The sequence below is a fragment of the Aptenodytes forsteri genome, unplaced genomic scaffold (genome assembly GCF_000699145.1).
Source record: "Aptenodytes forsteri isolate BGI_AS27 unplaced genomic scaffold, ASM69914v1 Scaffold54, whole genome shotgun sequence".
Taxonomy (NCBI): Eukaryota; Metazoa; Chordata; class Aves; order Sphenisciformes; family Spheniscidae; genus Aptenodytes; species Aptenodytes forsteri.
Window position 1 is genome coordinate 17,750,915 of NW_008796044.1, and position 14,556 is coordinate 17,765,470.

At 46.8% G+C, this 14,556-nt stretch overlaps 1 protein-coding gene across 1 annotated transcript in view; it reads left to right on the plus strand.

The window, feature by feature from the left end:
- The window catches only part of PDLIM4 (PDZ and LIM domain 4), a 60,998-nt gene that overhangs the window by 9,501 nt on the left and 36,941 nt on the right, over positions 1-14,556 (plus strand). Inside the window, exon 2 of the mRNA XM_009285938.2 lies at positions 13,212-13,363. Within this exon, the coding sequence (XP_009284213.2) occupies positions 13,212-13,363 (152 nt within the window). The remainder of the gene's footprint in view (positions 1-13,211; positions 13,364-14,556) is intronic.

Genomic DNA, 14,556 nt, shown 5'->3' on the forward strand with positions numbered 1-14,556 from the left:
TCCAAGTGCCCCCCCCCCCTTTTTTTTTTTTTAAATTTTATTTTGTTTTATATTAAAATGCCATTAAATTACAAACATATTTTTGAAAAGCAGAAATTCCGCCGGGAGGCGGGACCAGACTCTGGGACTCCCGCGTCCAGCTGTGAGCCCAAGATGCTGTCCGGGTTGTGATGGGCTGCCCGAGGGATGCGAGTTTGCTGCAGCCCGCTTCTGTGCCCGAGGGTGGGGGGGTGCTGAGGACCAACGTGCCACAAAGTGTTCGGGCTGTACAGCTCTGCAAGCGTCTACCTGGACTGGTTACGTTGGGAATTTGTAGGTTGCTGTTTGGGATTCACAGCATCCAAAAGCCACCCACGTTCCGTTCTGGGTGCCAGAGGCTGGCTGGCTACTTATAAAACACAAATTCATCTGTGTGGCGGTTGAAAAAAAAAATTATTCGGTCATTAATACGTTGGTTTTCTCTACTCTTTGCTAAGCTACTACAGGAGACAATTTCTCCCCAGACCTCTCACTAGCTGTAACAGTGCAGAGATGCGTCACTGCCCCAGGAGCCACAGCGAGCGATGCTTTGCTGCCTGCTGGGGGGGACCCTAGGAGGGTGCAGCTTCTTCTCCGAAGCCTGTCTGAGTGTCGTTGCTCCGGGTTAAGTGAAGGCAGTTGCCTAATGTTGCATTTGTGGGACCTGAAGCCGAAGTGTCACTGCTGGAGGGGAAATGATGAAGCAGCCGGTGTGACTGGCGCTCCCACAGCGGGCAGAGCTGAGCGGGAGGCACCGTGGTGCGGCTGAAGGCCGGGCAGGGAGAGGCGCCTGGCGTGGGGCAGGAAGGAGAGCCGAAGGTAGTCCCCAAAAGTGGCTTGTGACAGTATTGCCAAGGGATAAACTTGAAAAAAATATGGATTTAGCAGCAAGGAGAGTAACGATCTCACAGTCCTGCTTTGGAATGGGACTTGACTCACTCACCAGGACTTGCTTTAGCCTTTAGCCCCCTGCGAGGTCACTGCATTTGTGCAGGTGCAGCTGATGGTGTTGAGCCCATCCCTTGCAGCTGTTTCAAATACATCCATGAAATCAAGGAATGATCTATTTTTCTTGAAAGCAGGTCAGTTCCCTCTGTGGTTTAATCAATCTCAAATGACAAGTGGTAAAGATTGCCCAAGTGACTGGGAACAGCTGATGCTGAGCACTGCCCTAGAGAGGCCAGGGCTCGAGTTGGAGTGTTAAGTTCTTCAGTGTTAAAGATAAGGAAAGATAAATGCAAATCCAGAAGGGTGTGCTTAGGGCATCTTTCTCATGTGGTCACATAAAAAGCTAGGTATGCTAGCCACCCTTTTTTTTTTTTTCCCCTGTTTCTTCTTGCATTTTCTGGGGGACCAGATGAGGGGGGCTGGAGTTTGCTGGGCTGGTTTGGGGGCACGCAGCCCCAAAGGGTGCCGCAGTGGCTACATGCGGGGGTGACGCTAGTGTGTTGTCAGCACAGTGCTGGGGAGGGAATTGTAGCCCAAGGCTGTGCTCTGGGGAAGAAACCCAGCTTGTTTTATAGCCATGGTTACAGTAAGCTAACGCTGGGTGTAATACATCGCGTAGTTGATGGTTCCTCCTCCTAGTGATATTTATAGGGGTAGGGAAATGACCCAAAACATCTGCTTAGAGTTGGCCTTAATGACTTGATAGAAAGTGGTTTTAAGACTTAATTAAGTTTCTGGTAGCTGACAGCTGCCTTTCCTTGGTTGAGCAGGCTAACAACTGGACGCTGTTTGCCCTTGGTGGGAAAGGGGGCTTGCTGCAGGGACAACGTTGCCTTTGACCAGCAGCCACAGTTCAGGAACAGAAATGGAATAACTTACTCGGCTGCTCTCAGTGTTGTGCTTGTAACCACATCAGTGAGTGCTGTGGTTCTGTGTGGGATCACAGTTGATCTACCCCTTGCCTGGGATTAAAAGATAATTGGTCGTTAGCGTAACTAGAGGAGCCGAATGCATTTAATCACTTAAATTCGCTTGTCCAGCTCCTAGAGGGGTCAATGTCATCATCTACCCAGCTCTGCCAGTGTTAATCCAAGCACTTGCCGCTTTTAGAATCATAGCCAAGTAATTTATCTAAACAGATAATTGACAAATGGACTGATTCCAGTATTTTTTTTTTAAAAAAAAGGGGTTTTAATTCAGTTTTTCCTTTATCTGCTGGCTTCAACATCAGTTTACCTGCTAATCTCTAGCGGAGCAGCAAAAATGCATTTTTCAGTGTTGGTTTGGAACTGTAACGCAAGAAGGGTGAGAAATAATTGGTCTGCAATCCATTATCCAGGTATTGTTTGAGTTAAGGTTGACTTTTAAACTTAAGTAGCTTTTGTATTTGAGCAAATACGTGTCCTGTTAAAGGTTAGGATACTCGAGAAGGAATTCTGCTGAGGGAGGAATTCCAGTAAAAGTTGTCTTGTTGACTCCGTTGGGGCAGCCGGCAAATGCCCGAGTACGTTGCTGTGATCCCACTTGAATGCAGAGTACGCACTCGGAGTAATAATTTCTGGGGTGGCCTGTGAGGCTTGTTCTTGTGTGCTCCGGGTTGGGGATGGCAGGGCCCGAAGGGGTCCGCAGACCTGTGGCTGGGCAGTGCTGGGGGGGCCGGGTTTAGTTACCCCAGGAACTCCACGTATGTTGGAGGAGAAGGCAAGAACCAGAGATGCCAGCAAAGGGAACAGGGCTTTTTTTCTTTGCTTTCCGTAAGGTTTTTCCTGGGTTTATGTGTAACTTTTATGTATTTGATTGTTTATTAAATGGAAGTGATGCACTCTCTGTTTGGAGCTCCCAAATGGACTGAAGTATTTGCTCTGTGTTGATGAATCCTGAAAAATAGGACCCCAGCTGATTTCTGCTGACCTTTGGTGTTTTTATTGCCTGTATAGAACTAAGTGATGCTAGCTGTTTCTCGGTTGGTTGCATATTAATGTTTGTTATAACATAATACTTCAAGTGAGATGGCTTTTTAAGTGGAAGGAAATAGTTTTGCTTGTCATTCTTTTTTGTTCTCATCGTTCTTCCAATGATTGCTGCTTGTAAGGTCTGGAGTGAGAGATCTGGGTGGCTACACTTGAAGCTGTAGTAGTACTTAACAGTTAATCTGAACTATAGATAAGAGCTAAGGAAAGTATATAACAAATATATTTGCTGCTGAAGTTATTCTATCACTGAGGCTTTACTTAATAGCTGAAAGAGAAGAATAAATGCTTGTGCTGGTTCAGGAGACAGTAATGGTAGAATATGCTGGAATGAAAGCCTAATGCTAATTACCGTAATCAAGCACGCTGATAATCCAGAGTGGGAAAGCAGGCGGAAAGAATGATTCACATAGGTCCATTCATGCAAGGTCTGACCTTGGGGCAAGTTCAGCAAAATAAACCCAGCACACCCTTGAAAACACTTCGGGCCTCTGCCAGGTCGGACAAAGCAGAATGGGCTCAGTGTAACTGGGGAACTGAGAGTTCGGGCTGGGGTTTTTGTGAGTTGGGGTTTTTGTTTTGTTCTTTCTTTTAAATGATGATGTCAGTTTTCTAACTTCTTGGAGACTGAAAGATTGCCTGTTGGGACAGGTATTCAGAGTTACTTTGGAAAAGGGCATGGTTGTATCCCACTTGATACAGGGATAAAAGAGAATAAAGTTAGATAGCAGACTTACTAAAATGGCCCTGTTTGTGTAGGAAGCGTACAAGGGGAAATACGTGGAATTATTCTTTTTTTCTTAAACTTTTTGTTGCTGTATAGCGCAATAGGTGGTGATAATCCTGGTCCTGCTGGGAGTAGATCAGTCCTTTTAATTGTAATACAAATATGCCATTATGGATTGTGTGGAATTAGTGAAGACTACTGCCATTTTTTTTTTTTTTTTTTTTTTGGTAGCTTGGGGAGAAAATGCATATCACAAGTCTGCGGGAGTCACATAGCAAATCCTAGAAAGCACAAGTCCTTTTAAATATAGTATTTCTGAATTTGTTGCATAACTGAATTTGTGGTTTGATTTCTGAGCCCTTAAAATGCATTGCCTCATGGTTGTTAGACACCCAAACACTTAGTGAAAATGTTTTTATTTTTTAAGTCATCTGTGACCACAGGTGCTAGAGTGTGAAGGAAAGCAGTAGATCTCTCAAGATCTGGTAGTGTTGATAAAATAGCTAAAACAAACATGTTCACAGAAAATACTCTGCTTGATTTGTTGTCAGTGCAGCGCTGCTAGATGTGTACCGAAGCAAACCACGGCATATCTAGTGAGAGCTTGTTAATGTAGTGGATTTGTACGCAGCCATTAACACCACGCTTGCCCCAGGCCCTGGAAGATAAGGTTATGTTTGGTTTCTACTTCAGGACTTACACAAAAACTTAAAGCAAACCCAGGATTCATTGGGTTACTTGCAGAAATTGGAAAAATGTCGAGCTGCGGTGTGGCATTCAAGTAGCTTTTACAGCCAGCAGAGACCTAAAATAAACTCTGCTTTCTCACCAGAGAGAACAGAGCTCTATTTTTAAAAAAAAAAAAGTGCTGTGCAAGAGTATTTCAGCCAATGAATTTTCCAAACATCATAAAGATGCCTCAAAGCCCATGCCACACTCAATCTTTCTTGTCAACCGGAGCAACTCAAATTCGCACCCATTAAACCTTAAGTAGTTTTACATGTTGTGTGGACTGATAGCAGATTACGTGCGACTGACATTTTGCAGTACAAGCTTCAGAAAGCAAAATATGCCAGATTAAAGAAGGTTATTTAAAGTATTTATTCTTAATTATCAGATATGGGCAATGCACAGCTAGAAGAGGAACTGTCGTGAACGGTTAAATCCAGGACTGTTCAATAACGGGCACCGTGGAGTAGGTGTCCAGCTGGGAGGTTTACAGTACGCGGAGTCTGAATGCTGTCATTCACCATAAGCCACAAAACCCTTCCCAGAAGCCTTTAGCACACGTAAAGCTTCTGGTACCAAAGACCAAACCCCGCAAAATACCTGGCGTTCACAACCAAACCGGGAGAAGGCAGCCGCATTGCGAAGGCGCAAATCCCTCCAGTCTGTGTGAGATTAACCTCTTTCACAAGGACGAAGCTTCAGGTTTACTCACCAGCTGAATTCAAACTTTTTCTGTTGGAGAACTTTCTTCTGTTGGGAGATGCCTCTGTGGCCACTTTCCTTTTGATAGGAAAGACCATATCAACCCGCCTTTCGGGCCGAGAAGGTGGGTGATTTAAAAGGGAGAAAAGTTTGAAAACCCAGGGGTTTCTCCAAGCAAGGGTTTAGGAAGCCCTGCTGCTGGCTGTGAGGTGTCTGAGAAGGGGAGGCTTCACAGGAGAGCTGAGGACTAAACCTCTAATGGAGGTGAACCACTTACGATCATAAACACTTTCTCTGATGCTGCTGAATCCAGTTTGCCAAGTGGCGTGCAGTGGTGCAGTGTCTCAGGGACTGCAGCGATGCTCCGAGCGCACCTACATCAAGGCTTAGCCGGTGTCCCCCGGGGCAGGCTGTCCCGCCCTGGCCTTGCTCCCCAACATAGCAGAGTGAGTATAAAGCAGATTTAAGTGTAATAGCAGCCATAGTGGTTAAGAGTGGGTAATTCTGTGTAGCAGAGCAGTGTATCTGCAACTTGTCCTTGGAGGAAGGGGTAAGAGGGCTCCTGGTGACCGTGAACGTGGCAGGCAGCCTGGTGTGCTGCACTCGCTGCTGCTCCTGCTCTGAGCGCTGCCGGAGTTCTGGGTGCCCTTGGGCTGAGCAAGGGAAGCTTTTGGCAAAATAAGCCAGTACGAGTGTCTGAACAAACTGTGCCTTTCTCAACCTGAGCGCAAACCTCGAAGAGCTGATTATGTGGTTGGTTGCTCTAAAATTCATATCTGATTTCATTGATTTTTCAGCCTTTTCTTTGTACAGAGACCTCAGCCTTTAAGCTGGATTAGGATCTACACTAAGAATCTGATTCTAAATTTGGATTGGGATCCATCAGTACTTGGATTTAAAAGGATTTTCAAGCGTCTCGCCTTTTGTAACAGTCATACTCTGGTTCTTTCCCTTGTATGCTCTTAAACTTCTTGTTTTCTTCAGTAGTTAAATGAATTCACGTTGCATAAACAGTGCTCTTCATTTATAGTGCTGTGCAGCATACCTAAATAATGTCTTGATACGTTTGACTTCCTATATAAGCAATTAGAAAAATGCAAACGGATTGGTGAGGAATGTATGTCAGTTCAAGGCACAGTGCTTCGAAAAGCTGAAGAGAATCCCTGGAAAGAATGCTTGAAGGATTGGGGAATTTCTCTTCATTTAGTTAGTCATTTAACTCTTGGTTCTTCCTGTTTTCAAAGATGTTGCTACCGTAAGATCATCTGCTGCCTCGTAGCATGCTTCCTGATAATAGAACAGGCTTGCTTTGTTTAAAAGCTGAGAATTTTGTCACGCTATCTTGAAAGCCTCTCGAAGGCTTTAATCAGGCCCTTTTGATCACGCTTGCAGAACAGAAAATTTCCCCAGACTTGCCTGTAACAAACTACTATTGATTTAAGAGAAGAGTGATGTGGTCTGTGTAGGCTTGTATGGGGTTGCATGGTTTAACCCATTAAATTCTGGGAAGATGGCTTCATTAATTGATGGGATGTGTTGCATTTTTTTACAGTAGCTTTTTCTTTTTTTAAAGTGAAGGAGATCCGGGAGAGAAAAAGCTGCCTTTATTATCTGAGTGTGATTGGCCTGAATAGGTACCTTTTTGTTAATTTGAGTAAAAACTACTGGGAGAATAAACACCAAGTTCTTCTTTCCAATGGCTGTGCCGAGACCTGTGCAGGCGGCGAGGAGGAAATGTGTCCCCAGCTCAGTCGTCCTTGGGTCCTGACGTGGGTGACGTTACAGGGGCAGGCTTCTGGGGAAAAGAGTGAAAAAGAGGTTAAGTTAATATAACAAACTGGCCTTTCACTTAAGTGTTGATTGTTTCAGCTTGTGGTGTTGGCCCAATTCTGGAGATGGCTTGAGCAAAGCTGCTTCTGAGCTGAGCCCTCCCCGCGGCGTGCAGGGTTATCCCTGTGCGGGCAGCGGGATGCACACGGCGAGACACGGGGGACTTTGCCCCCTAAGACTTGCTCTGCGCTGACTGGTCTCACCGCCCTGACACGCTTCTGTGCTTGACCTCCAGGGGGGAAAGTATAATGCTATATGTGTTTCAAGAGTAAACTCCTCTCGGTGCAAATAATCTTGCTTACTAAGTCAGATTGCACAGCTTCCAACACCAACTGGCTTAGTACAACAGTTGCCTTAATGTGCTTTATTTTATTGGCCTGATGTCAGATGCTAGCACTTAGTAAATCCTTACGAGGCTCCAGTGGCCAGATAAGATAGCCACTGCTGGCTTTGGGGGTTTCTCAGTCTGTTCCGGAGCATCAGAGTATCCACTTGGCTGGGGAGGGGGATGCTTGTTGATCCTGGTCCCCTTGGAAGAGAGGAGAGGGGTGGGTGGTAATCTTGGGAAAGGTGGTGGGGAAAATAATTGGAAAAAGTTATTTTAAAAAAATTGGTTTGTAATTGTGCAGATATAGTTCACTGGTTGATGACTTGGCAAAAGGAGATACTAAGTTGTGGGGTGTTGGTCCAGTGCTACACCCCGTGGGTTGCGTTTCCCCTTGTTATCCTTGGTGTGGGGGTGATGCTCACAGCACTGGGACTGAACCTCCTGTGGTGGCAGGAGGCAGAGGACAGTGAGAGAAGGGCTATTTACTGGGGTCTCTTTCTTTAAAATTCTCCTTTTCCTGCTGGAATAATATAAAAGGACTGAGACAGGCGCCAGTATTAGACCTCGTATTTTTTGAAGCACAGCGCTATACGGAGGATGTACAAAGGTGTCACAAATGAGACTTGTCCTGAGGGGATTAGGGAGAATAATATGCTTTTTGGAAAAGGCGGGGGGGGGAATACATTCTGGCTTCCTACTGGAGTGAATTCCTGCAGGAGGGCACGCTCTGCAGGCACGCTGCACAGGGAGAGGCTCTTCTCTGCTCTCGAGAGCCTGGAGTTACTTACCGGGGGCACGCGCTCTGCAAACCTCCATGCGCCCTGCTGTTACAATATTGTTAGCTGTACATGTTTTTTGTTTCTTTTAGTATTTTCCGCTTATCAATATTCTTATGCACCTGCATTTTTTTGAGAGAGAAACAAAGAAGCAGCTGCTTATTTTTGTGGAGGGGTTAAATGCAGAACGTTGTTCTCTATTGACTTTATTCAATTTTGGGAGAGTGCTAAAAATGACCTATGTTTACGCTGCCTTCCTGGAGCAGACGCCGTGCTGTGTGTGCGCAGTCGCCTCGGGCAGAGTACACGTGAATGCGCTTCTATGGGCATAAAAGGAGCTGTGAAAACATGAGTGCCAGCGGCCTCCCCAGCACACTGACTGGTCCTGCACATATTTCGTGCTCCGTTCCTTCCTCCTGAAGGTGCAGCAGTGATTAGGTGATGGGTAGGGGGTATTCCACGTATAACCCTGTGTGGGATCTGCTTAATCATCTTGTGAAGAGCTCACCACAAGCTAACGCCATCCCTCCCCTGGTCCCCGATGATGGGTGCAGCGCACTGGACCCGTTACTCAGAGTTGCTTTGATTCACACTCAGAAAACCGTTCAGCTCTGCTGGATTGCGTTCCAGGCTGTGCTTAAAAACCTGCTTGAGCACCAGGGCTGGCACAAGGGAAGAGGCTGGGTGGCACCCAGGAGTGGGAAGGTGCAGAGAGAAGGTCCTCTCCCCTCTCGTGCGCAAGCTGTGGGATTAACTAAGCTGTCTTGTGCAACTTCACCCCAAGTCTCCATCAGTTGGCTTTGGCTTTACGTTGGTGGGAAATATCTTCAAGTGCAGGGCGACAGTAACTAGCAGCGTAAGTTAACTGGTAGGCTAGAGTTCACATCAGTGCTGGGTCACTGCTATATAAAATTGTGCCTTTGGGAGCTCAGAGCTTCCAAATGAGGCTGGATTCTTGTCTAGTTGAAAAAGAAAAACCTTTAGGGGAATTTTAATAAAAATATTTTATGTTTCTTTAAGCCTGCGCTGTTTGCTGTGGGTTTGGCTCTCGGTGCCGTACACTTGACTGCTCTGAACGTGTATGGCACAAGCAGAGCTCTCTGGGAGCTGGGTGCCTTGCATGGAATGAGACCCCGTGAGCTGCCAACAGCACGAGGGCTCAGACCGCCCTGTCCACCTGCATGATTCTCCACCAGCCCCTTGCTGCGGCCCTGAAATACCAGCACCCGCGTGGGGCCCTGCAGCCCCGGGGGTTAGCAGGGTGCGAGGGGATGGGCTGGCTCCTTGCTAGCGCGTAACTGCCCTTCCCGAGCTCTTCACTGGAGAAAACGCAGGCAAACAGACCAAATCCTGGCAGGCGCCCAGCGTGGGCAAGACGAGGCATGGCACAGCAGGGCGCAGCAGGCGCCGTGGGACGGAGCCCGTGTTCAGCCCCAGTGTGCGAGTTGGGGCTCTGCTTTAGGGTACTCGGCATTGCCTGCAGAAAGGCAGCACGCAGTGGGGAGACACAGCCTGTCCGGGTCCCGGGGAGACGGCTTACACCACCCCGAGTTACGTATCCATCGGCCCTGTCTCGGTCTGTGTACATTCAACTTTGATTTTTAAAGTGGTTTGTTCTTAGCACTGATGGAGAACTTCAAAAACAAACAAAAATCTTATCGCTGTTTTTCTTAAGACTATCCTATTCTCAAACCTCAGTTCCTTTGGAGGCCCCTTTCGAGGGCACAGGGCTCCAGTGACTCGGTGCAGGTTTTCTCTGCAGTGTTTTTAACTTCGTAACGTATCCAGTTACTCTCACATTCGTGCGTGCTTTGTTCATGTTGCACGCGCTGCGGTTACCGCTCACGGCAGACCCGCGGCCCCTCTGGAGCGAGGCATGACTGAGTGCCTCTGGTAGAAGCTCCATCCCAAAACCTCTGTGCGCTGCTGGGCTTTCATGTCGCTGCCCTGGAGAGACCTTGCACCCACAGGCGATACACGCAGCTGCAGTTACATAGAATCATAGAATAGAATCATAGAATCATCGAGGTTGGAAAAGACCTCTAAGATCATCGAGTCCAACCGTCAACCCAACACCACCATGCCCACTAAACCATGTCCCTAAGTGCCTCATCTACATGTCTTTTAAATACCTCCAGGGATGGGGACTCCACCACTTCCCTGGGCAGCCTGTTCCAATGTTTAACCACTCTTTCAGTAAAGAAATTTTTCCTCACGTCCAATCTAAACCTCCCCTGGCGCAACTTGAGGCCATTTCCTCACGTCCATCACTTGGCCGTAGCCCTGGAGAACGGACTAATAGGCAAAACAAGGTTTATCACTTGAACAAAAAACCACTTGTTTTTTGTATGTACTTGTTTAGAATAGTAGATGCTCAGCAGCTTGTTGGGCAGTAGCTGGCCTTTGTAAGGAAAGAGGCTGGTTAAGGAGCATTCTGGGTTTAGCCGATTGCTGCTGCCTGTGGGTGCTGACTGTCTGTAGCTTGATGGGTGCCTGAATGAGACACCCAGATCCCTCCTGGACCTTCCTCGTGTGTGTGTTTGTTTCTGTGTGACAACAGTGTCATCTTTCCTGGATGTTTCACTCCAAGCATAGACTCTATTACAAAAATTACAAATCCTTAAAATTGCATCCTTGTCCTTACGGAGATCCTAGTTTTGCGGTAGGCTTCGCGTGGAGCGAAGCAGGTAGGACCCTTGCCTGAGGATTCAAACACAGCCCTGACCCATAGCTGGGCTCGTAGGGCTTTCTGCGGCATGTTTGGTGTCAATGGCTTTGCACAGCTCTGAGTTAGGAGAACTTGAAGTATTTTAAACATCATTCGCTAAAATACAAACTTTGGACCTGACAGACACTACAATACTGATTCCCAAGCTGCTGTGACACCGATGCTGTATCTCAAACTAATGAGTTCTTGGATTGCAGCTCCATTTCAAGCCCTCAGTCATCTCCGTGGGTAGCATAAAATGCTAATATGAAGATACTACCAAAATAATTTGAAATAAACCAGAATCTAAAAATAGGAAACAGCTAAGAGCCCCATTTATGAACAGCTTATTCTCCAAGGAAGCTACAATCTGGTTAAGATCAGTGCAGGGAGAAAAATCCATCAGACATCTAGACAGCATTGAACAGACAAGAACAAAATACAGCTGTCCTGGGTCAAACGGAAGGTCTGTTAGTCCAAAAGTCTGCTGGTAGCCGGGGCTGCAGGGCAGACATCAGGAGAAGCGAATAACGACAGGCAAGCGCATGGAGGTGCTTCCTTGGAGGTGCTGGTTGAGCTTCTGGTTGACTTTCTGGTGGGTCTGGCAGCTTCTGTGGCTGTAGAAGGAGCCTAATGCTCTGTGAATGCCATGTCTTCTTACGTGGGTCCAAAAAACCAACAGGACAAAAGCATGCCAGGGAAAAAATAAACCTCTCCTGGGTTGAAATGTCCTGTGTCAGAGCTTTACAGCTAAAGTGTCCTGTGTGCAGAAATACCTCCTGTTGTTAGCTCTGAGCTGAGTCACAGGGGAGCCTGCGAGCAGGGGAGGAGTTGGCCTGGCAGGTTTGTTAGAGCAAAATAGCCTGGCTGAAACTATTGAAGAGCAAATGGCAAATGCTAATTTACTCTGACAATGCAACAAAAGGCTTAATTCAGGCTGCCAATTCAGCTTAAATGCAAAAAAAGTGGTTTGAGCTCCTCAAACACCTTCAGGTTCGTGTTTCAGTGGTATTGGTGGCTGTAGTCACGCAGGGAGCAGTGTGGCGGGTCCATGTTATGCCGGGTGCCGTCTGCCTCTGGCTGGCTGTTTTACCGGCCTCGGTCCCGTGAGCAGCCCCAGCACGTCTTACAAAGGGCTTTGGTGTTAAGGCTAAACCCTCTTCAAATTCCCTGTGAAAATAGAACTGGAAAAAACAGACCAAGATGAACACGGGGCGGCGTGCATGCCTCCCTTTCTAAAAGACTGCCTGTTTAGTGATGGCCTGCGGTGGTCAGGGGGCTTGTGGGCACCATGGAGCAGGTGGCCAGCACTTGGTCTCCAACTGTCTGAAAAACCATACATGTTTTGTTAGCGTCTGGTTGCCACCGTGCATCGAGGAAAGCTACGTCCGAGGGGAGATGGAGGATAGAGCAGTGATGCTGTTGCCTGGATCTTTCAAGCAGGGTGTGTTGGAGCAGAGACCCATCGCCTGAGACAGGGATTATACCCGTGTAAATCAAGAGTGAACAGAATCAAAGCACTGTTGCACTCTACGTGCAGTGAGATAGGAATAACTGAAAGTCAGACTCACTGTACTTTCTCACTTGATAAACCATGTCATTGGCTAGCGGAGAGTTAGCAGATGCTCTGAATGATTGAAGAGGAAATTAGAGGGCAAGCACGTAGCTATTAAGAGTTTAAACAGACACATTTACCTGTCCTGCCTATGCCTTGCATCATTTTACATTATTGCAAAAATTAAAACCACATTTGGGCTGATGTAAATGAAATGGCAATTTCTCAAGAAAGTCTTTTATGAGCTGCAGGATTGGTCTTATGACTGACCACAAACAGTACCTGGACCTGCCATTAGTTCCTCAGGAAAGAAGTTATGAGTTTTATAAGGTTCTGGCATTCCTGCAAAACCAGAAGGAAAGAGTTGTGGAGACTTAACGAGCTGCGTGGTATTCCATGCAGGGCTAGAAAGAGACAAGTCATTTGAATGACGGTCAGGAAAAACTGATGTCAAATGTAACCTCTCCACAGGAAGCAATTAGGGTGACTGCGCTCATCTTCTAATTACGTAGTTAGCCAAAGAGGAGGGTTGCGTGTGCTCCTTAGGGATTGACTCTCGCAGCATGATTTAAGGCCTGCAAGCCACAGGAGTCTAAAGCATCTCTCTCGAAAGAGGGTATTGCGTTATTTCAAGCCAGAGAGAAATCTGAAGAGAGGACCTGGTCACACGGTGACTGGGGTTGACAGAAATCTCTCGATTTAAAAGGGCGTTGTTGTAGAGGATGGCCCTCAGAGAACTGGGGCTGACCCAAGAGCCCTGGGTCTGACATCCAACCTCTGGCAGATGCTGTTGGTGTAGGCAAAACGCATGTGTCTGCTCCAGAAATAACTATTCCCTTTATCTGCTGCTTATTCCAAGAAACTGGACTTCTTTAAAACCGAGCATTCTTTTAAGTAACCCTTTTATTTTTCCCTGCCTAGATTAACCCTGGCAGTAAAGCAGCCATGGCAAACCTGTGCCCAGGAGATATTATTCTGGCGATTAACGGAGAGAGCACGGAGAACATGACACACCTAGAAGCCCAAAACAAGATCAAAGCATGCATGGACCAGCTATTGCTCTCCGTGAACAGGTAGGTCCTCTTCTGTTTGATGTGCTCTTGTGTCAGCTTTGCTTGGCTCTTCCGCAGAAGGCTTGCGGCTGGCCCTGGAGCAGATGTGTCCTTAGGTTCAGTTCTTGGTGCGTCCCCGTGGTCCATGTAATTGTTCTGTGTCTCTAAAAACAGCAAGGCAAGATTATTTTCAAAAGATCGCTGATACAGTAAGTGGGTCCAGTTCGTTTATATAAGTCTGGATTATCATTTGCACCTTGCAAGGCTCGTGCAGGCTGTGACCGAGGTCGGATCCTTCAACCCAATGGAGGTTTTACCGACTCAAGCAAGAGTAGCACTGGGATTGAAATCTCCTTTGGGCAAAGCCTCCCACTTCATTAACATCCAGCTAGCATTTTCTTAAACATCTCCTCAATGAATATACACTTGAAGGTCCTGCCAAATTAACTTTTTTAGAATATTTCACAGCAAAACGAAGGCTTGGGGTTTTTGGGTTTGGTTTTTTTTTTTGCTTTCCACTGGAATGAATTCTGTAGCTAAAGGTTCCTTAGTACAAATCACAAATTATCCAGTCAAAATGAGTGGTCCTTATAAGGCTCACAAATTACTAATGTTATCTGTAAAAGGTCTAAATAAGTTTATGCAATTTTCCACTTCAGATTAAAAAGGCATTTCCTGCTATAAAGAGCTATCATTTTCTGTTTATACTTCTCTTGGAAAACATGTAGTTTCTGACTGGAAGCCTGGGCAGCAGGGAAGGAGCGCTGCCGTAAATGGAGCAAAGCCTTGTTGGTTCCTTCATCACAGCAGTGTCTGAGCTGCCCGGCCGAAGCAGAGTCCCCTGAGCTCAGCCCGTGCCGTCGGGATGATGTGGCTTCAGCGTTAGGAAAGAAAGAGAAAAAGAAAAACAAGAAAACCCTTCATGCAGGTAGAATTTCCCATAGCCAAGGAGGACGGTCGTTTTCCTTTCCATTAGGAGCAGTTTTAAGAAGACTGGACGGTCCTCTACCCCGAACGGGGGCTGTACCCAGGGCAGGACAAGGGTTCCCTTCCTGGCTGTCCGCAGGCTGGTGGAGCTCTCTTTGGAAGAGGTGGAAATCTGTGTGTAGTGACAGAAGGTTTTGGTGAGCTACCAGCTGCTGAGGTGGTTTGGCAGCAGAACAACTTCGTCAGGAGTTAGAATAAAGTTTTGCTGAAAACAACTTTCACCTGCA